General features: G+C 45.8%; 1 protein-coding gene across 1 annotated transcript in view; it reads left to right on the top strand.

Moving 5' to 3' along the window:
- The window catches only part of LOC115093677 (neurabin-1-like), a 476,950-nt gene that overhangs the window by 150,748 nt on the left and 305,341 nt on the right, over nucleotides 1-20,861 (top strand). The window contains exon 5 of the mRNA XM_029605797.1: nucleotides 801-905. Within this exon, the coding sequence (XP_029461657.1) occupies nucleotides 801-905 (105 nt within the window). The remainder of the gene's footprint in view (nucleotides 1-800; nucleotides 906-20,861) is intronic.

The raw sequence follows: 20,861 nt of genomic DNA, 5'->3' as shown, positions 1-20,861 counted from the left end.
CTGTTCGCAAGTTCACTGTTCATAATTTAGTTGCTGTTTATTTGGACAGCGGTTATTTCAATTCCTTCTTTGATTACTTGATCCCTCTGTTTTTAGTCTCTCTCTTTTGGGCTTTGTTAGTCTAGTTACTGAGAGCTGTTACAGGGGAGGCATGGTTATATGGGTCCTCCCCTGGGAATTTTGTGTTCTGACTCCATCTGCTGGACATGGAACATAACCCACCGTCTGGAATGATCCATGTATTACAGGAACGAAAATTAGCAGGTAAGGAATAATTTTCTTATATAAAACTGAGGGGATTGTGGAAGTGCTTGAAATGTCATGACCAAGCAGTAAAAGGTTTATGCCTGTCCAGAAAGTTCTGGAATTCTGAGGCACCAAGCGTTATATGATCTTTGTTTATCTGGTGAACTGCTGTCATCAGAGAACATAAGAGAACACTTGCCATACTGGGTCAGACCAAGGTCCATCAAGCCCATTATCAAGTTTCCAACAGTGGTCAATCCAGTTCACCAGTACCTGGCAGGATCCCAAGAAGTAGGTAGATTCCATGCTGCTTATCCCAAGAGTAAGCAGTGGATATCTGCAACTCTTCCTTAATGGTTTATGGACTTTTCCTCCATAGCTTCTTTATACCATATACCATTGTTTTTCTTATGTATACATTTTAACGGACTTGAAAAATGTTAACTTTGTTCACTTGAAATTCTTTCTATTAGGATGCTTTGTTTAGTTTCCTGTACATTTTTAGATAGTAGATTGTGTAGTATATTTGATTTCTGCTTTTTTTATATTTGCAGGATTCAAGTCAATGATCAAATTGTTGAAGTTGATGGCACAAGCTTAGTTGGTGTAACCCAACTTTTTGCAGCTACCGTACTTAAAAATACCAAGGGTACAGTCAGGTGGGTGTGTTAAGGTTTTGTTAAATCGGTGATTATGATTTTGGAATATCTTAATTTACTGTTTGTTGAGTTCTTAACTTGTGCTGTGAAGTAGTTTTATTTAAATAAGCAAAAGGGGAGAGCATTTTATGATCAGAGCTTGTTGGCCTTTGACCATAAATGAGCAGGCTGCCTAATACCGGAGATGATAAATTATTGGAATTCAGAAACATATCAACTCATATGCTGATAGCATGAGAATACTTTTACAAACAAAAATAGATTCAGAAAAACAGCAAAAAATTTTACAGTATCAACTTTTCTTAAGCTATCATTTAAAGAAGTAGGTTGTGACTATTAATAACCTCAGTTATCTCAAACCAGATTTGCTTTGTTTTATTCAGTAATGCTTCAGTCCAAGGGGGGACTATGGGCAGTGCCTCCTGGCTTCTGTGATTGTGCAGCCATGGAAGAAACAACATAATTAGCCTGTTGCTATGAAATTTACAACCTGTCACACAATCAACATTTCTGAAGTTTCTCCCCATCTTACTTCAGTCATTCAAAGAAAGCTACAGGTTGTCTGCCTGTCTTAGCTATCTCTCTGCTCCTGCTACAGCTCTTCCCCCTTGCAAAGAGCCTGCAGTAACAGAAAGTGTGTGTGGGGGGGTAGAGGGTGCTGAGGCCATAAGCAGGTGAAAGAAGCACTCTGCTCCCTAATCAAAGCTCTTTTCCTCCTGTTGCTCCTCCCCACTCTTCTGTCTGGAAGAGAATAGAGGAGGAAAGATAGTGGATGGAGCAAGAAGTCAGAATGTTTGATCTCTCAAAGGATCTCATCCATCCAAAAAAGATTTTGATAGAATTATTGGATTGTGATGGCCCTGTAGAAGAATTTAATCCTTTTATTGAAAAATTATTGCACCTCCCATATGTGGCTAACCATATACCAGTCACAAAGACTTGGATGGATGTGTGTTTGGAAGTCTGTAAATGCTAGTGTCCCTTAACTGGCAGAGTGCATAACTTCTATGAATTGAAATTAGTCTGTAAAACATGTCTTGATTTTTTTTACTTGCTAAATTGTATATTTGTATATAGTTTAAATATTTAAAAAATGATTTTAATAACTTTTTTTACATAATCAAAAGGTGTTAATCTTTATGCAAAATTATGCAAATTTGCCACATGATCGCTTCAGAATTATGAAAAATTTGCCACAATTTGCTAACTCTTGTTCTCAGAGGACAAGCAGGATGAAAGTCCTCACACATGGGTGACATCATCCAATGAAGCCTGGCACAGAACTTTGATCTCAAAGATTCTAGAGTTTTTAGTATGCTCTGAGTATATGCAGGTGTATAGTCATCTCTCTGTCCCTTAGGCATTAGCACCATTGTATACAAATCTATCTCATGCATTGTGGATGTCCTGAAAACCTGCAAGTTTATGGCTCTCAAGGACTGGAGTTGGTCACAATTGCCCTAAGCAGAGCCCCTCAGTCTTTGTGCGGAGCCATGTCACGGTAATTGCTTTGGCAGTTCTTGTGCTGCAGCAACTGTTTTTCTAAGAGGCTTTGTTTTCTTTTTATACCTTACAGTATTTATTTTTCTCCCTTTTTCCTGTTTCATGTCTCTACTGGCCGCATGGTGAGCCTACTGGACTGTGCAGCCTGGGAGAGGTTGTTCTACTATCCTTAAGCTGCAGTTGCAGCATTTATTTATGGTCCTCCTGTAATGTATCACATGAGGATTGTGATACATTACAGGAGGACCTTGCAAGACTGGAAGATTGGGCATCTAAATGGCAGATGAAATTTAATGTGGACAAGTGCAAGGTGTTGCATATAGAGAAAAATAACCCTTGCTGTAGTTACACGATGTTAGGTTCCATATTAGGAGCTATCACCCAGGAAAAAGATCTAGGCATCATAGTGGATAATACTTTTAAATCGTCGGCTCAGTGTGCTGCAGCAGTCAAAAAAGCAAACAATGTTCGGAATTATTAGGAAGGGAATGGTTGTTAAAACGGAAAATGTTGTCATGCCTCTGTATCGCTCCATGGTAAGACCGCACCTTGAATACTGTGTACAATTCTGTTCGCTGCATCTCAAAAAAGATATAGTTGCGATGGAGAAAGTACAGAGAAGGGCAACCAAAATAAGGGGAATGGAACAGCTTCCCTATGAGGAAAGGCTGAAGAAGTTGGGGCTGTTCAGCTTGGAGAAGACGGCTGAGGGGGGGGGGGGGGGGGGGGATATGATAGAGGTTTTAAGACCATGAGAGGTCTTGAACAAGTAGATGTGAATCAGTTATTTACACTTTCAGATAATAGTAGGACCAGGGGGCATGCCATGAAATTAGCAAGTAGCACATTCAAGACTAATCGGAGAAAATTCTTTTTCACTCAGCGCACAATTAAGCTCTGGAGTTTGTTGCCAGAGGATGTGGTTAGTGCAGTTAGTGTAGCTGGGTTCAAAAAAGGGTTGGATAAGTTCTTGTAGGAGAAGTCCATTAACTATTTATCAAGTTTACTTAGCTAATAGCCACTGCTATTAATTGAATCAGTAGCATGGGATCTTCTTGGTGTTTGGTTGCTTGCCAGGTTCTTTTAACGGTGGTCCCTCTGGCTATGCCTCTGCCTCCTTCTTCTGTTCCGGAGCCGGGGCTGCTTGCTCCAGGTCTCCGAGAAGAACTGAACCGGATGGTTCAAGAGGCCATCGACAAGGCGATGCATCGACTCCAGGTTCCCCGGCACCAATATCGGTACCGATAGTGGAACCGATCACCGACCGCTGCTATCGAGGATGGAAGCGCTTATTGCTGCTTTTCCACCGGTGGATCCCGGGTCACCAATGGCTCCGGTGCCCTCCCCGTTAACTTTATCAGGAGGAGAAACACCGTTCCACATCCCTCCTTCGGGAGTTCTGCCTCAGCCATCGAGATCGATACCGATACCCCCATCGGCGCCATCAAGCCATCCACCGATGCCTGTGCCGGGGCCTTCATTACTTTCATCGGTGCCTCCAGTTATTCGATGCCTTCAGAGCCTAAACCGGGACCTTCAGGTTTCCAACTACCCCGTCCCTCTACAGTTCCTAGAGACACAGGTGCGGATCCTTATGATACCTGGACCGATGATTCTTCACCAGACACCGATTTACGCTCACCACCTTCACCTACTGAAAGTAGAAAGTGTTCTCCTCCAGAGGACCTTTCTTTCATAAACTTTGTGAAGGGACATGTCTGAATTGGTCCCCTTCCAGTTACTAACGGAACAGGACAGACAGACATCAGATGATGGAGTTGCTTCAGTTCCTGGATGCGCCTAAGGAAATCACCTCCATCCCCATCCATCAAGTTCTTCTTGACCTTCTCAAAAAGAACTGGGAGCACCCTGGCTCCATTGCACCAGTCCACAGGAAAACTAACTCTACCTACTTGGTGCAGTTAGCTCCAGGTTTTCAAAAGCCTCAATTGGATCACCAATCTGTGGTGGTTGAATCTGCGCAAAAGAAAACAAAAAGGTCCAAAACTCATACTTCCTTTCCCCCTGGCAAGGAACAGAAGTTTTTGGATACCATTTGGTCGCCGAGTCTTTCAAGGATCAATGTTGATCCTCCGAAATGCTGCTTACCAACTACCGGTATATATGACCCAATATAATCATTTTTAAGCAACTTCAAGACCTGACAACCTCCATGCCTCAATCACTTCCAGAAAAGTTCCACACCCTACTTAATAAGGGTCTGGAGGCAGGAAAACATGAGATTAGATCATGTTATGATATCTTTGACACTGCAACCAGAGTGTCTGCAGCCGCTATTTCAGCAAGATGATGGGCTTGGCTTAAGTCTTCAGACCTTCGTCCAGAAGTGCAAGAGCGGTTGTCTGACCTCCCCTGCATAGGAGACAATCTCTTTGGCGAGCATATTCAAAAGACAGTGGCTGAACTAAAGGACCATCATGAGACTCTCAGACAGCTCTCCCTGTTTCCTTCGGATTATCCTTCTAAACAGCCTTTCCGGAAGGACTCTAAAAAGTCTTTTTATAGACCAAAGAAGTCCTACCCGCCAGCAGCTAGATGCCGCTCTGCGAGAACATTCCTCAAATCACACTCTCATCACACTCTTGTCAAACTGGAAAGCAAAAGCCACAGACAGCCCCCCAACCGGGTCCTGCTTCTGGTTTTTGACTTTCGCATAGAGAGCAGCAGCAAGATTCCATTACTAAATGTCCCAGTGGGAGGCCGCTTGTGCCATTTTAAACAACATATGGCAATCAATCACCTCTGACCACTGGGTCCTAGCAATAATTGCTCAAGGCTATCATCTCAACTTTCTCTCCATCCCACCGGATTCCCCACCTCTGACGTGGAGAACATCCGACCATTCATTGCTCCTGGAACAGGAGGCTTCCCTCCTATTCCAGTCTAGAGCAATAGAACCAGTACCATTGCCTCAGCAAGGCCTCCGATTCTATTCTTGGTACTTTCTAATCCCCAAAAGATCGGGAGGCATTCGTCCAATTTTGGATCTATGAGCCCTCAACAAGTACCTCCAGAGAGAAAAGTTAAAGATGGTAACCTTGGGCTCCCTGCTTCCTCTTCTTCAAAGAGGAGACTGGCTCTGCTCTCTTGACCTTCAGGACGCATACACTCATATTGCGATAACTCCATCTCATCGCAAATTCCTGAGATTCCTCGTAGGCCTGAAGCACTATCAATACAGAGTGTTTCCATTCGGCTAGCATCTGCACCACAAGTATTTACAAAATGCCTCGTCGTAGTTGCTGTCTTCCTTAGGACTAAAGGTGTCCACATCTACCCCTATCTGGATGACTGGTTACTCAGGGCTCCAACTCAGCAATCCGCTTTGACCTCCCTACATCTCACCTTACACACTTTAACTTCACTCTGATTTCTCGTCAATTGCACAAATCCTCCTTAGTCCCATCTCAAACCTTATAGTTCATTGGGGCAGACTTGGACACCTTACAGGCAAAGGCTTTCCTGCCTCGACAACGAGCCCTCACCCTCGTGTCTCTGGCACAACAGCTGCAGTCTCAACACTCGACAACTGCGCATCGTTTTCTCATCCTTCTAGGACACATGGCGTCCTCAGTTCAGGTCACACCAATGGCCCGCCTGGCCATGAGTCATGCAGTAGACTCTAAGGTCGCAATGGACACAGTCCCTTTAGCCCCTGTCGACCATTGTCCGCATCACGGACTCACTCCATCTGTCTCTTGCCTGGTGGACAAATCACATCAATCTGCTACAGGCGCCAAGCCCTCAAATAACTCTAACCACCGATGCTTCCAACTTTGGGTGGGGAGCCCATGTGGCCGATCTCCAGACACAAGGTTCTGGTCTCCAGAGGAAGCCAAACACCAAATAAATTTCCTGGAGCTTCGAACAATAAGATACGCTCTGAGTATTTCAGGATCGCCCGTCCAATCAAGTCATCCTGATCCAGCTGGACACCAGGTGGCCATGTGGTACATCAACAAGCAGGGAGGGACAGGATCCTACCTTCTGTGTCAGGAAGCTGCATAGATATGGGCGAAGGCCCTCTCACTCAATGTACCTCAGGGCCACCTACTTGCTGGGAGTGGACAACGTGTTGGCAGACAAGTTGAGTCGCAATTTTCAACCGCACGAGTGGTCTCTAAACTCCTTAGTAGCGAACTCCCATCTTCCTAAAATGGGGTTATCCTCAAATAGACCTCTTTGTGTCACCCCAGAATCGCAAAATAGACAATTTCTGCTCTCACTCGCAGCCATCATTATCCACCAAGAGACGCGATCTCCCTATCGTGGTCAGCCGCTCTCCTATACGCATTCCCTCCTCTTCCACTTCTCTCAAACGCTCGTGAAGTTACGTCAGGACAAGAGAACCATGATCCTAACAGCACCCCACTGGCTCCACCAAGTGTGGTTTCCAATCCTTCAGGATCTTTCCATTCACAGGCACTTTCCTCTGGGAACGGACCCGCTTCTAATAACTCAAAACGACGGGTGCCTTCGCCACCCCAATCTTCATGCCCTGTCCCTGACAGCATGGATGTTGAAAGGTTAATCCTTCATCTGCTTAACCTTTTTGATCCAGTCTCCCGTGTCTTGATTGCTTCACGGAAGCCTTCCACGAGAAAATCATATTCCTACAAATGGAACAGGTTCACATCATGGTGCTCTTCTCAGGCCCTTGATCCTTTTACCTGTCCCATCCCGAAGTTTCTAGACTACCTCTGGCACTTGTCAGAGTCAGGTCTTAAAACTTCCTCCATTAGAATGCATGTCAGTGCAGTAGCCGCCTTCCATAAAGGTATTGTAGATATCCCTATCTCAGTGCAACCCCTTGTAACACACTTGTTGAAGGGCTTGCTTCACCTCAAGCCTCCACTGCGTCCTCCGGCCCCTTCTTGGGACCTCAACCTGGTTTTGGGTCGGCTCATGAAACCACCATTTGAGCCTCTCCAATCCTGTGAACTTCGCTATCTCACATGGAAAGTGATTTTCCTTCTGGCAATCACTTTGGCTCGCAGAGTTAGAGTTGCAGGCCCTAGTTACCTATCCGCTTTACACTAAACTTCTGCAAGACCGGGTGGTACTTCGCACTCACCCTAAATTCTTACCTAAGGTAGTATCAGAGTTTCATCTCAATCAATCCATTATTTTACCTACCTTTTTTCCCCAGACCCCATTCCAATCCAGGTGAGCAGGCTCTGCATACCCTTGACTGCAAATGAGCTCTACCGTTCTACCTAGACCGTACAGCTGCCCACAGGAAGAGCACTCAATTATTTGTGACTTTCCATTCTAACAAATTGGGGTAGCCTGTGGGTAAGCAGACTTTCTCCTCCTGGCTAGTGGACTGCATATCCTTTTGCTATCAGCAAGCGAGCATTCCACTCCAAGACCATGTTAAAGCACACTCTGTGAGGGCCATGGCGACTTCAGTAGCACACCTACGATCAGCGCCGCTTCCTGACATTTGCAGGGCTGCCACTTGGAGTTCTCTCCATACTTTTACAGCCCACTATTGCTTAGACAAAGCCGGAAGACCAGATTCCATCTTCGGCCAGTCTGTCTTGCGTAACCTTTTATGATGTGACGTACCAACACTCTTCCGCGTGCCCGGTGGGGTTCAGGGTGCCCTCTACCAAATTCCGCCCCAGTTGTTGCCTGTTGCTTGCCTTTGGCTACATTTGGTGCATATTTGGACATCCTCAGCTCTGTACTCACCCATATGTGAGGGCTACCATCCTGCTTGTCCTGTGAGAATGTAAATGTTGCTTACCTGTAACAGGTGTTCTCACAGGACAGCAGGATGTTAGTCCTCACGAAACCCGCCCGCCACCCCGCGGTGTTGGGTTTGTTTTATTTTCTTTTTCGGCACTGCCTGTAGCTTTTAAATAAGACTGAAGAGGGACCCTTGCTGGCTGCAGGGTTAGTGCCATGCTGGGCATGCCCAGGGGCCAGTCAAAGTTCTAGAAACTTTGACAAAAGTGTTCCGTGATTGGGCTCCATCCTGTGATGTCACCCATATCTGAGGACTAACATCCTGCTGACCTGTGAGAACACCTGTTACAGGTAAGCAACATTTGCTATCTGAGAGTAAAAAACGGAGTCCTTTCATGATTTTGTAGACTTCTGTCATATCCCCCCTCAGTTGTCTCTTTTCCAGACTGAAGAGCCCTAACTTCTTTAACCTTTCCTCATAGGGCAGCTGTTCCATGCCCCTTATTTTGGTCAACCTTCTCTGCACTTTCTCCAGTGCAGCTGTATCCTTTTTTGAGATGAAGTGACCAGAATTGCATGCAGTATTCAAGGTGTGGTCTCACCATGGAATGATACAGAGGCACTATGTCATCCAGTGTTTTATTTGCCATTCCCTTCCTAAATTCCTAACATTCTGTTTGCTTTTTTGATAGTCATAGCACACTGAGCAGACTATTTCAATGTATTATCCACTAGGATGCCTAGATCTTTCCTAGGTGTATCTCCTAAGTTATAAGCTAACATTGTGTAACTACAGCAAGGGTTATTTTTCCCTATATGCATCACTTTGCACTTGTCCATGTTAAATTTCATCTTCCATACGGAAGCCCAATCTTCCAGTCTCACAAGGTCCTCCTGCAATTCATCACAATCTGCTTGAGATTTAACTACTCTGGATAATTTAGTGTCATCTGCAAATGTGATCACCTCGTTCGTCTTGCCCCTTTCCAGATCATTTATAAATATATTGAAAAGCACTGGTCCAATTACAGATCCCTGAGGCACGCCACTGTTTACCTTTTTCCAGTGTGAAAACTGAACATTTAATTCTACTGTTTCCTGTTTTTTAACCAAATTGAAATCCACAAAAGGACATCACCTCGTATCCCGTGACTTTTTAGTTTTCTTAGAAGTCTCTCATGCGAGACTTTGTCTGACTTCTGAAAATCCAAATACACCATATCTACTGGTTCACCTTTGTCCACATGCTTGTTCACCCCTTCAAAAAAAATGTAGGAGATTTGAGGTAAGACTTCCCTTGGGTTAATTCATGTTGGCTGTGTTCCATCAAACCATGTCTATCTAAATGTTTTGTGATTGTATTCCTTATAACAGTTTCCATGATTTTTATGGGCACTAAAGTCAGGCTCACTGATCTATAGTTTCCTGGATCACCCCTGGATCCTTTTTAAATATAGGGGTTACATTGGCCATCTTCCAATCTTCAGGTACATTGAATAATTTTAATTATAGGTTACAAATTAATTGAAATAGGTCTGAAATTTCATTTTTGTAGTTCTTTCAGAAATCTAGGTTGTATACCATCTGGTCCTGGTGATTTACTGCTCTTCAGTTTGACAATCAGGCCTACCACATCTTCCATGCTTACTGTGATGCCGTTGAGCACCGTGGATACCGTCAAGCACAGCAATGCTTTCGACACCATCTAGCACCACATTCACTGAGGTACATCATGGATGCCATAGAGTTCCGGGGTTACAGTCTGTTCCATCGAGCATCATGGGTGCTGTCTTTTCCATCTGGCACTGATGCTGTCAAGCGCCGTGGATGCTCTTGACGCTGTAGTGTGTCATGGACGCATTTAGCACCATCATTGCCATGGGTTCTTATAATGCTGAGGGCCATCTGGCACTATGAGCCATTGGTCCACTAGGGGCAACATTGTCAAACACTGAACGCTGCTGCCTCCATGGGAGATGCACGGTTTTTGCCGGTGGGAGTTATCCAGACCTTTTGAGTGCCATGGTTGCCGCCAAATACCAGCAACAGTGGTGGCACTGTGGAGTGCCCTGATGCCATGGATGACTTTGTTGCCATTGATGCCATTCATGTGGTGGTGAGTATGTGGGATACTGTAGATGACCTAGGCATTGTTCCCACCATCGAACAGTTACTTTTCGTTGTCTGGCATCATGGAGTGCAGTGTGGCATAGTTGGGGATGGGACCACTTCTCCACAGTTTGCTCTTAGTGCACTGCTGCTGGTACCAGCATTTTTGTGACGGTCCAGGCCATGGGTGTTACGATATCTAGTGCATACTTGCCACTATCTGCACTTTGGAGTATGGGTGCATGGCACTGCAATTGCAGAGCAGACATTAGGTGCAGATGCACAATTGTTTCTTGGTGGCCTCTAGGGGGTGTGTGTGTGTGTGTTTTCTTGGAAGACATCACAGGTTTGTGCACCACAGTTACCAATGCACTGGGATGTAGCTGCGAGAATGCACTCCTATTTACTCCATATTTTGGGTGGATACTTAAGTGGCAATGTTTGGATACTCCCCCCCCCCTCCCCCCATGGGCAGGGCCAGGCCACTAGTGACTGGTTATGTCTCCAGTGGAACCTCATAGGCTGGTGACTGTGCTCTTCTTTTGTATGGATAATAGAGATTTTCTGGAATTGGGGATGACCCATTTTACTGTTGCACATTCCCTCCCCTTTGGGGATGGGAGGTTTGGCTTTTAGCTTTTGAGAAGTGACCTTAGGTTCTCTCTTGGCGCCTTATTTTTCTACTCTGGGAAAGGGGGTTTTCACTCCTCATTCTCCAAGTGGGCTTTGCTGTTGAGTGATGACCACTTTGTTCCTTACTCGCTTGACCGTTGCATTACTGTGCTGTGGGGAACTCTCCCAGACTCGGGGGGGGGGGGGGGGGGCTCTTGCAATATAGGGATTCACTTTCATGGGAATCCATTCCCCTGCAATAGATGAAGATTTCTCCTGCATGGGAGGAGTACCTTTTTTGATACCTGCTGAGCACAATATCCATATTGGCTTTGCGACTACTCTTGCCCATCAGTGTTGACTAAGTGATATTCTTTCTCCGAGAAGAGGATTCTGTCTCCTCTGCAACCCAAAGGGCTTATGTACCTTCTCCTAGGACAATCAGGATGGTAGTCCTCACATGTGGGTGACATCATCCAATGGAGCCCGGCACGGAAAGGTTTTGTCAGAGTTTCTAGAAGATTTGACCAGCACACTGAGCATGCCCATCATGTCGCTATCCATGCATCCACGCGAGGTCCCCCTTCACTCTTCTTTTCCGTGGTGCAGTTGCTTCGCGGTTCGTGGAGCTCTCCTATTTTCTTTTTTTCTCGATAGTATTGGGTCGTCTTCCCTGTTTTCCTCTGGTTCTCCTACGCGGTAGGTGCGTCCTCTGTGGGAGGTTATTCTTGCCTTTTTTTCAACTTTGCGGTCAATTCCAGTCATCGACCGCATGCCAAGTGTTTTCTCATGGCATCAACCGGTTTTCATCAGTGTCCTCAGTGCCCATGGACCATGTCTACCACTGATCCAGATGAGGTTTGCATCCTCTGCCTGGTGGCCTTGCACGACATCCGTGGGTGTCGTCTGTGTTATCAGATGACTCCCAAAGGCCATTGGGCACGCCTTGAGAAGATGGAGAAATTTTTCGATTCTTCAAATTCTGCTCCTTCTACTCCTGCATCAGAACCATCGACGCTGAGAGGTCGCGGGGAACCTCTCGATACGTTCCCTCTCTCCATTCCTCTTTCAATCTAAAGCACTGTTCGTATATCTCGAGTGATGTGCCAACTGAAGAGGGCCCAAATGAGGGAGATAAGGTGATGGAGAGCGTCAGGGAGGTAGGCTGCCATAACAACAGATGTAAAGTTTTGACTAGAGCGGGTTTTCAAACTTGGTTTAGTGGCCTCTGAGCTTACAGTGGCCTCAACAGAGCTATCTGAATGCCTAAAGGATCTGGAAAATAAGTGGAGGTAGAGAAATTTGAGAATTAGAGTGGTGCCAAGAGGGCTCAGAGTTTATGGATTGTATGCAGGTTGTGACCAGCATGTTTGGTTTGGGCCAGGATGAGGAATTGGCAAATTGCTATGATAGAGTTGGACAGAGCGCACAAATCTCTTGCACAACCCAGAGAAAATCTAGCAAGGCACACAATGGTATGCTTTCATAAATTCGCTATGAAAAAAAGTTGCTGACACAAATGAGAAAAATAGAATTATATAGAAAGGTCATTGAAAATATTTAAAGACATATCTCCAATAACCATTCAGATGTGGAGACTGTTAAGAAAAATATTTCAAGCACTTCGTAAGGAAAACATTAAGTATGGGTGGCTTTTCACCTTTGGACTAAGCTTTTCTGTTAATGGGGTGGTCTCAAGAAGGTAGAGGAGGCAGCACAGATTTTGAGTGTGGTGGGTCTGTTGATTCGGCAGATGAGTCCGAATAAGGCTCCTTTCCCTAACACATCAAAGAATGGGCCCCCTAAGCGGCAGTATGTACCAAATGGGGGCACCTCATCTTCTAAAGATGCTACCATTTGAAGGGCTGCATGCCGAATGCAATCTGTAATGAAGCTGAAGATCTTCAACAAAATAGAGAACAGCGGACTTGATGTTTCTATTCAGACTATCAGCCGGTTTATGGTTATGGCTGCATTTACTTTAATATCTATATTGAGGATATTTTATCATTGATTTGTTTTTGTTATTGAGTGGAGTTCAGGATCAGTTGGAGACTTCAAAGTGATTACATCATTCCTCAGAGAGGAGAAGTTGCTTAACAAGCATGGGGGAGGTGAGAGTGGGGGTAATGAGAATTATATTGGAAGGGGAGTGCTTGGGAGGTCTTGTATATTGGTCACTGTTTTGGGAGCAGCTTGGGGGAGATTTGTGAAAGCGAGGTATAGGTTGGGGAGGAATGGTTAGGGGTGAGTCTTCTCTCTCTCTCTCTCTTTCTCTCTCTCTCTCTCTCTCTCTCTCTCTCTCTCTCTCTCTCTCAAGGTACTTTTGGGAAATGCATAATTTAAAAATTCTCTTTATTTTATTTATTTATTCATTTGCTTTTATATACCGACATTCGTTGGCGTACATCACATCGGTTCACATAACAATTGGAATAGTATGACAAGGGTCGTACTATTTTACATTTAACAAAAACTGGTTGGAACTACGTATTCAATGTAACAAAAATTTTGCATTTAACAAAAATTGGTTGGAACGAAGTATACAATGTAATAAAAATTTAGGGAACGAGCTTTAAATAAACGAGTGGCAAAGAGTCTTGAGGGGGCACATGTATCCAGTATAAACATTTGAGCAGGGGAGGTGGAGGGTGTTAAAGGGGGGGTGGGTTAGGTGGGGTGTTGGTAGGTGTTTAGGTATAACCAGGTTTTTAATTTCTTTTTGAAAGAGTGGAGGGAGGGTTCCAGTCTGAGATGGGGGGGAAGCTTGTTCCAGAGGGTGGGGCCCGCTACAGAATACTTTGAATACTAAGGGGCTGAGTACCCCTAATGAAAGGAAACTTTTATTCAAAGAAGCAACTCAGTTGAAGGTGGATATCTGTTTCTGCCAAGAGACACATCTGCGAAAAAGACATGAGCATTTGATTTCCAGACATTATCCCCAACAGTGTATTCCTTCAGCTACTGAGAAGAATAAATATTGTGAAGTGGGGATACTTTGGAAAGATCTCGTCTTGGATGTCAAATATCTCATCAGGAGCTTAGAAGGTATCATCAAAATGAGATTGAATAAGTAAATATTCACTTTATGAATAACTATGTACCAAATTCAGCACAAGGATCCTTTTTAGGTTCCATTTCTAAGGTTCTCAGAGTGGGCAGAGGGCCATATTATTGGAAGGGATTTTAACCTAACAAATGGTGGTTGTGTAATCCTACAATGCACAACTCTACATTCTATTCTAATGCTCATAATGTATACTCCAGAATTGTTTCCTGATGGATAAATCTTTACTTAAGTTATAGATGTAGGTATTAGGTCAGTAATAAGGTTTGATAATTTGCTCATTTGGATCTCAATTTTGCTGGTAGGGGGCGGTACTTACGAAAGTGATGATGGAAACTGAATGAGAGCCTCTTGAGTGAGCAGGGATTTTGTGAACAATTAAATGTGGATATTTAGGATTACTTACATATTAATGACAGGAGGTGTCTCCAGTCACATTGTGGAACTGCAAAAAGGCAGTAAGGAGGGGGAAACTTATCTTATAAGCATCCCATGTAAAAAGAAAAAATAGGATTAATTTAATGCAGAGGATAGCACAATTGGAATTAAAATACGAGGTCTCCTTCCATACAGCTATTGGTACAACTGAAATCCCTTCGAGAGGATCAACAGGCTCTGGATTTAGTAGAGAGTTCCCATCAAATGGACAAGGCAAAACAAGAGTATTTTGAATTTGGAAATAAAGCTGGCAGATTACTGGCCAGAAAGTTAAGGGAGAGAGACCCAAAATCAAATAAAAATTAAGGATAGACATGCTAAGCCAGTATATGATAGCCAAAAGAATTAGTGAATGGATTTCCCCATTTTATGGGGAAATGTATGCATCAGATGCATCTATTACGAGTGATAGAATCATCCTATTTGGCAGAAGTGTGATTTCCATGGTTGGAGAAAAGGCAAGAATGATTAAATAAGGAGATCACAGTTTAAGGGTGGAGCAGGTTGTTAGATAAAGCCGGGTAAAGCGCCAGGGGTGGATGGATTTATTGCTAAATTTTATAGGGTAATAGAATCCACTATCAAACTGTTGGTCTTCATGTTTAATTCAAGATACACAGATAGTGGCAGACTCCGGTATGGTGGGGCTAACTGCATTGGTGAAGCCAGGAATAAGCATATACCATCTATTTTACTGATAGATGCTGAAAAAGCGTTCGATATGATACATTGGGGGTTCCTTTTACAGTGCTGGGAAAAATGGGCCTGAGTGGAACTTTTTGACAGGGATTAGGAAATTGTATATGGGTCCCTCCGTTTGTATTAAGATAAATGAAGGATATTCTTCACCATTTCTGTTATGCAGGGACACAAGGCATGGATGCCAGTTATTACTACTACTATTTGCCCTGTATTTAGAACCCCTAGCTGAAAGGATTAGAGGACTTGAAATGATCCTGGGGCTTTAAAGTAGGAGAAAGTGAATTAAAATTTAGTATTTGCAGATAAAATCCTCTTTGCAGTGGCAGAACCGGCGGAGTCACTAGATTCCTTGATGAGGGAGCTGGTATGGTTTGGTGAGATGTTAGGTTATAAGATTGAGGAGAAATTGGAGGTTTTGAGTATTTTGGTATCTCCTGAACAAATGGCAGAGGTTAAAAATAGATCTCCCCCCCCCCTTTTAAAGTTGTGAGGGAGGGGTGAAATATCTTGGGGTGCTCATTGGGGCAAAACTGAAGCACTTATTCTCTTTGAATTAAGATGGCCTAGTAAAAGGGATATCACAGGACCTGCTTAGAGGAGATAGAGGGGATCTTTCCTGGATGGGATAAATTGTAGTTATAAAAAAAGAATCTTACTAAGGTTCTGTTAGTGTTTGAAAAAAATATGACACATCTTTTTGTGGCACAAAAAACTATTTAGCTTTGTGGAAAAGACCACCCAGAGTAGCAGGTAGAATTCTCAATCAACCAAAACGTAGGGGAGTATTGGGAGTCCTTTGTCTTCAGTGGTACTATGTGGCCACTCAGATGTGGGTAGTAATTGATTGGCATAGGAAACAGGAGGTTCCTTGATGAAGGGTGCCTTTGGAAGTACTCCTTTAGTTAGATACCTAGAAAAGTGGAAGTACCTTGGAAATGGTCCCACCTACTTCCACTTTGACTCTTGAGGTATGGGTAAATGGAAACACTTTCTGTTAGGAGAGAGGAATTATTACTATCCTCCTTCTTTCCACTACAATAGGGAATTTGGACCAGGAACCACTATGAGGGCGCTAGGTTGGAACAAATCTGGGATGGTAAGGGAGTAATGCCTTTTTCTGAGTTACAACAAATCTTTTCTTTTCCAGATGAAGTCATTATCTACAGCTTTCACATTTTGTGAAACGAAAGGAAGTTGAGTAACGTAGTAAAAGGCAAGTCTAGTTTGAGGGGTACTGTAAAAATGCTGAGGTATCTCGAGCTATTTCTAGGATTTATGCCCTCTTGAATGCTGACTTGCAAAATAAACCCAAGCACCTAATATCATAGGAAAGGGATCTGGGACAAACTTTGGATGAAAGAATGAGGGATATTTATCTATACACGAGGAAAAGCTCTATATCTAATATTGATGAGAATGGTTATAAAATATTGTATCTTTAGTACTTAACCCCGGAATGTTTACACAAATTTTATCCTTAGTAGAAGAAAACTGCTGGAGGAAGTGTGGTCAGAGGGGAACCTTTTTTCATATCTGGTAGGAATGTCCGGAGGTGGTTTTTGTAATGGGGTAGAATATTGAACATTATATATATAGAATGACAGGAATGCAGGTTCCAAAAGACCTGAAGTTCTTATTGCTGAATATACCTGTATTAGATCTCAATTCTTATTTGATATCCTTGCTGAGACAGGTGGTGATTGCAGCTAGATGTGAATTGGCATGTTTCTGGAGAAAAGATCTCACACCAACCCAGGAGCAAGTGTGTATTCTGATAGAGAGGGTGTACCACATGAGTAGACTTATGGCATACAAATAAAACAAGATGAAATTTGAAATCACTTGTTTATGGAAGAAGTACCCCAAAACTGATACTGAAACATGAAACAATTGTGATTTGGTTAAATGGAAATATGACTTGCACTTATCGTTCTTTCCAAAATAGTAATTGATGTATGTATAAGATCCAGGTGGTGGGAGAGGGTCGGAGGAGGTTTTAAGGTATATTATAAGATAACAGAAGCAATATTCTTGCTCTTTGTGTTGGCTATACGGGAGTAATCTGTTATTTGTATCTTGTATCTAGGTGAGAGCTGTTTAAATGTTTATTTCGCTTTTAAGTCTTACTGCTGTTGGTGCAGTACATGTAGAATGCTCTGAAAACTTAGTATCTGTTATAGCCTATAGTTCCCTGTACGTACCAGGATCAGTCCAGACTGCTGGGTTATGCCTCCTGTCCAGCAGATGGAGTCAGAGAGAAAACTGAAAGCACCCCCTAGATATACTGGTGTGCCACCTGCGATCCCTCAGTATTATCTCTGACTCCAGCAGATTGAGAGGCATAACCTGCGGTCCTGGCCTGGTCAGTTTGTCAGTACTGGGAAACCAATTATTATAGTACGCTAGTTATACTTAGGACCGGATCAAGTGGTTTCTTCTCTCTCTTGTTGTGTTATTCTTGTTAGACTGTCTGTTTCTCTCTCTCTCTCCCTGGCAGCGCAGGAGCTTAGAGTGTGGCAGGCACAGAGGGCTTGCCCTCTTATTTTCCCCGGCTTAGAGTGTCCATGAGGCTGGGGGAGAGTTTACCGGTGGGCCGGTCACCCTCCCCCCATTTTCCAGGGTCCTAGCCCTGAAGGGGGTTTAGAAGGAGAGCAAAGTTGAAAAAAAAAAAAAAAAGACAAAAAAGTGTTTGAGCCATTTAAGGCCTGTTGGTGACAGGCAGTGAGCTGGTTTGTTGCTTAGCCCCGGCCTGCCAGTGCCTCTACGGACGGCGGAAGGGGTGGCTGGGTCACCCGGCGCAGTTCTCTGGTACAATTTACTTACCTTCTTTTTTGGCGCGCTTTTCTGGCAGCTCCTCTGCCGCCGCGATGCAGCGTTCTTCGGCCTGCACGGTCTGTGGGGGGGCGGGGGCGCGACTCTCCCGGGAGGGTCTCTGCTCCCACTGTCTTCCCGGGGGCGGGGGACCTTCCCGGGGGTCGAGCGCTGCCCGCAGCGATTCTTCTCTGCCGCCGATGCCGCAGCTTAGCACAGCTCCGAGCAGCCATCCTCCGGCCCCTCCTCCTTCGGGGAGGTGAGCGGCGGCCATCTTGGCCGCGAGGCAGGCGGATCACTCGGCTGCAGAGGAGGAAACCTCTCCTCCCCCTTCCCTTCCCGACCTCAGCCCGCGCCCACGGGGCGATTTGGGGGATTTCGGAGCCCCCCCTTCTCCCGGGCTCACATAAGTTGAATTAAAAAAAAAAAAAAAAAAAAAAAAAGGTCGGTGCTGTTTTCGTCTGTCTGTGTGCTCCTAAAGCACAAAGCTCTACTGCAGGCAGAATCTGGTGGGGAAGCAGCAGGTCCCTCTCCCCCGAAGACTCCCAGGACAGGAGACCCCGCTGGGGGCGGGGATCTACAGAGACGCAGGCCACCCGCCCGAGGGGGGGGGCCGGGAGTGCGGGGGACTCAGTAGCCGCTCCGGGCCCTCCAGGGGGGGCACCAGCGTTGCATGCAGCGGACGACCTAGAGGTCTTAGAAGGGATGCCCCCAGGTGCTACATTTATTTGGGAAGGATGAGTTAAGTCCCTCATCCTCCATGTCCTGCAAGGGCGGGAGCTGCCTGCTCCACCTTCCAATGTTGCTACCTCCACGGGGGATATTGCTATGGCCAGCCTTAGGGCCCCCCGATTTTCCCTTTACATCCCAAGGTTTTTTAAATTTTTTCTAGGGAATGGGAATTACCGGAGGCTTCCCTGCGGATGAACAGGGCCATAAATTAAAAAAAAAAAAAAAAAAAAAATTTGTAATCGTGACCGCGGTATATTTGGATCTGTTCCAGATGCCCACGGTGCATTCAGCGATCACGGCTGTGGTCAAACATATGGCTAGTCCGGTTACGGGGGGAATAGCCTTGCAGGATCTCCAGGACCCTAGGTTGGAGGCCTTATTGAAACGCATTTTTGACGTGGCGGCCTTGGGGGTACGAGCAGCCGCGTGCAGCAGTCTCGTCCAGAGGGCCATCCTGCGCTGGGTCCAACAGCCTTGACCGCGCAGGAGCTCCCTCCGGCTGTGGCGGAGCGGGCAAAATTGTATTGAAGCGCCGGTCGCATACGCAGCGGATGTTTTATATGATTGCTGCGCACTTCAGCGAGAATTATGTCCTCTACAGTTTCAGTGCGGCGGTTGTTGTGGCTCCGTCGTTGGTTGGCAGACGCCTCCTCCAAGGCCAGGTTGGGCTCCTTCCCCTCTTAAGGGCAAGTTGTTATTCGGTGAGGAACTAGATCAGATTATTAAGGACCTGGGAGATAAATAGGTTTACAAATTGCCCGAGGACAAGCCCCATCGGTTTCGGCCCTCTGGGAATACCAGGGCTCGGTTTCTGGGTCAACGGCGTTTCCGTACGGGTATGGGTGATTTCTTCCCCAGATGCAGCAACCCATGACGTCCCAGTCCTGGTCTTCTTCCTTTCATGGTAGGCGGCCTCCGCGGAGAGGTGCCTCGCAAGGATTTCTGCCGGCAAGCCCGCTCATTGAAGCCGCGCAGTCCCGCTCCTCCGTTCCTTTAACCGGAGATCAGCTGTCCCGTCTTTGGGAGGAGTGGGTCCAAATAACTTCGGATCTATGAGGGCAAGACGTGACTCGGCGAGGTTACGAGTTGGATTTTGCACGTTCACGCCGGGATCTCTTCATAACATCGCTGTGCGGGCCCCCGGAGAAGCAGCAAGCTGTACTTCAGTGGTCCCGGTCCCACCGGACGACATCAAGACAGGTCGGTATTCCATATACTTTCTGGTTCCCAAGAAGGAGGGCACCTTCAGACCGATCTTGGATCTCAAAGGGGGTGATCAAGGCCTTACGCGTGCCTCGTTTTCGGATGGAAACGCTACGGTCGGTTATTGCGGCCGTTTACAGGGGAGACTTTTGGCTTCTTGGCCCTGGCCGAGGCGTATCTTCACATCGGTATCCGAGAGCGGCATCTGAGGTACTTGTGGTTCATGGTGTTGGGACGTCATGGCCAATTTTGTGCCCTTCCATTCGGGCTGACGACCGCTCCTCAGGTATTCACCAAGGTTCTCGTAGAGGTTGCGGCCTCTCTCAGTCGGCAAGGGGTTCTAGTGCATCCCTATCTCGACGATTGCTTCCTCCGGACGAAGTCGCGAGACTCTTGCTATCGGGCGGTTCCTTGGTGGTGCGGCAACTTCAGTTGTTGGGTTGGGTGGTCAGCCTCGCGACGAGTTGACTCGAGACGACCCAACAGTTGGAATTTTTGGACGCTCGCTTCAATACCCTAAAGGGCAAGGTTGTTTCTCCCACATCAACGCATGCTCAATCATGGCTCAGGTGAGGCTCCTGATTGCCCTTCCCATTCCTACGGCTTGGGATTATTTAAAGATCATTGGTCCTTTGGAGTCTACTGCGGAGTTAGTGCAGTGGACTTTTGCGCAAATGCAGCATTGCTTTCTCGCATTGCTTTCTCGTTGGGATCTCAGGTCCAAGGTTTACGGCCTGGAACTGCCCTGGCTGGACCCGGCCCACTCCACTCCTTCCAGGTGGCTAACTCCCGGTCTTCTCCTGCAGGGTGCGGACCTGGAGTCTCCGTCTTGGATTGTGGTGACGACGGATGCCAGCCTATCGGCCTGGGGGGGGGGCGTTCTGTCAGGCCCGAGCAGTCCAGGGTGCGTGGACAGCGCTCCAGTCCACTTGGTCCATCATCGCCTGGAGACCAGAGCGGTGCTTCTGGCCTTACGCCGCCTCTTCCCGATCGTCCACGACCGAGCGGTCCGGATTCTGGTGGACAATGCGACTACAGTGGCGTAAGTAAATCGACAGGGGCGG

The sequence above is a fragment of the Rhinatrema bivittatum genome, chromosome 6, assembly GCF_901001135.1.
Source record: "Rhinatrema bivittatum chromosome 6, aRhiBiv1.1, whole genome shotgun sequence".
Classification (NCBI taxonomy): domain Eukaryota; kingdom Metazoa; phylum Chordata; class Amphibia; order Gymnophiona; family Rhinatrematidae; genus Rhinatrema; species Rhinatrema bivittatum.
The sequence above is the reverse complement of the archived record's forward strand: the minus strand, read 5'-3'. Positions and strand labels throughout refer to the sequence as shown.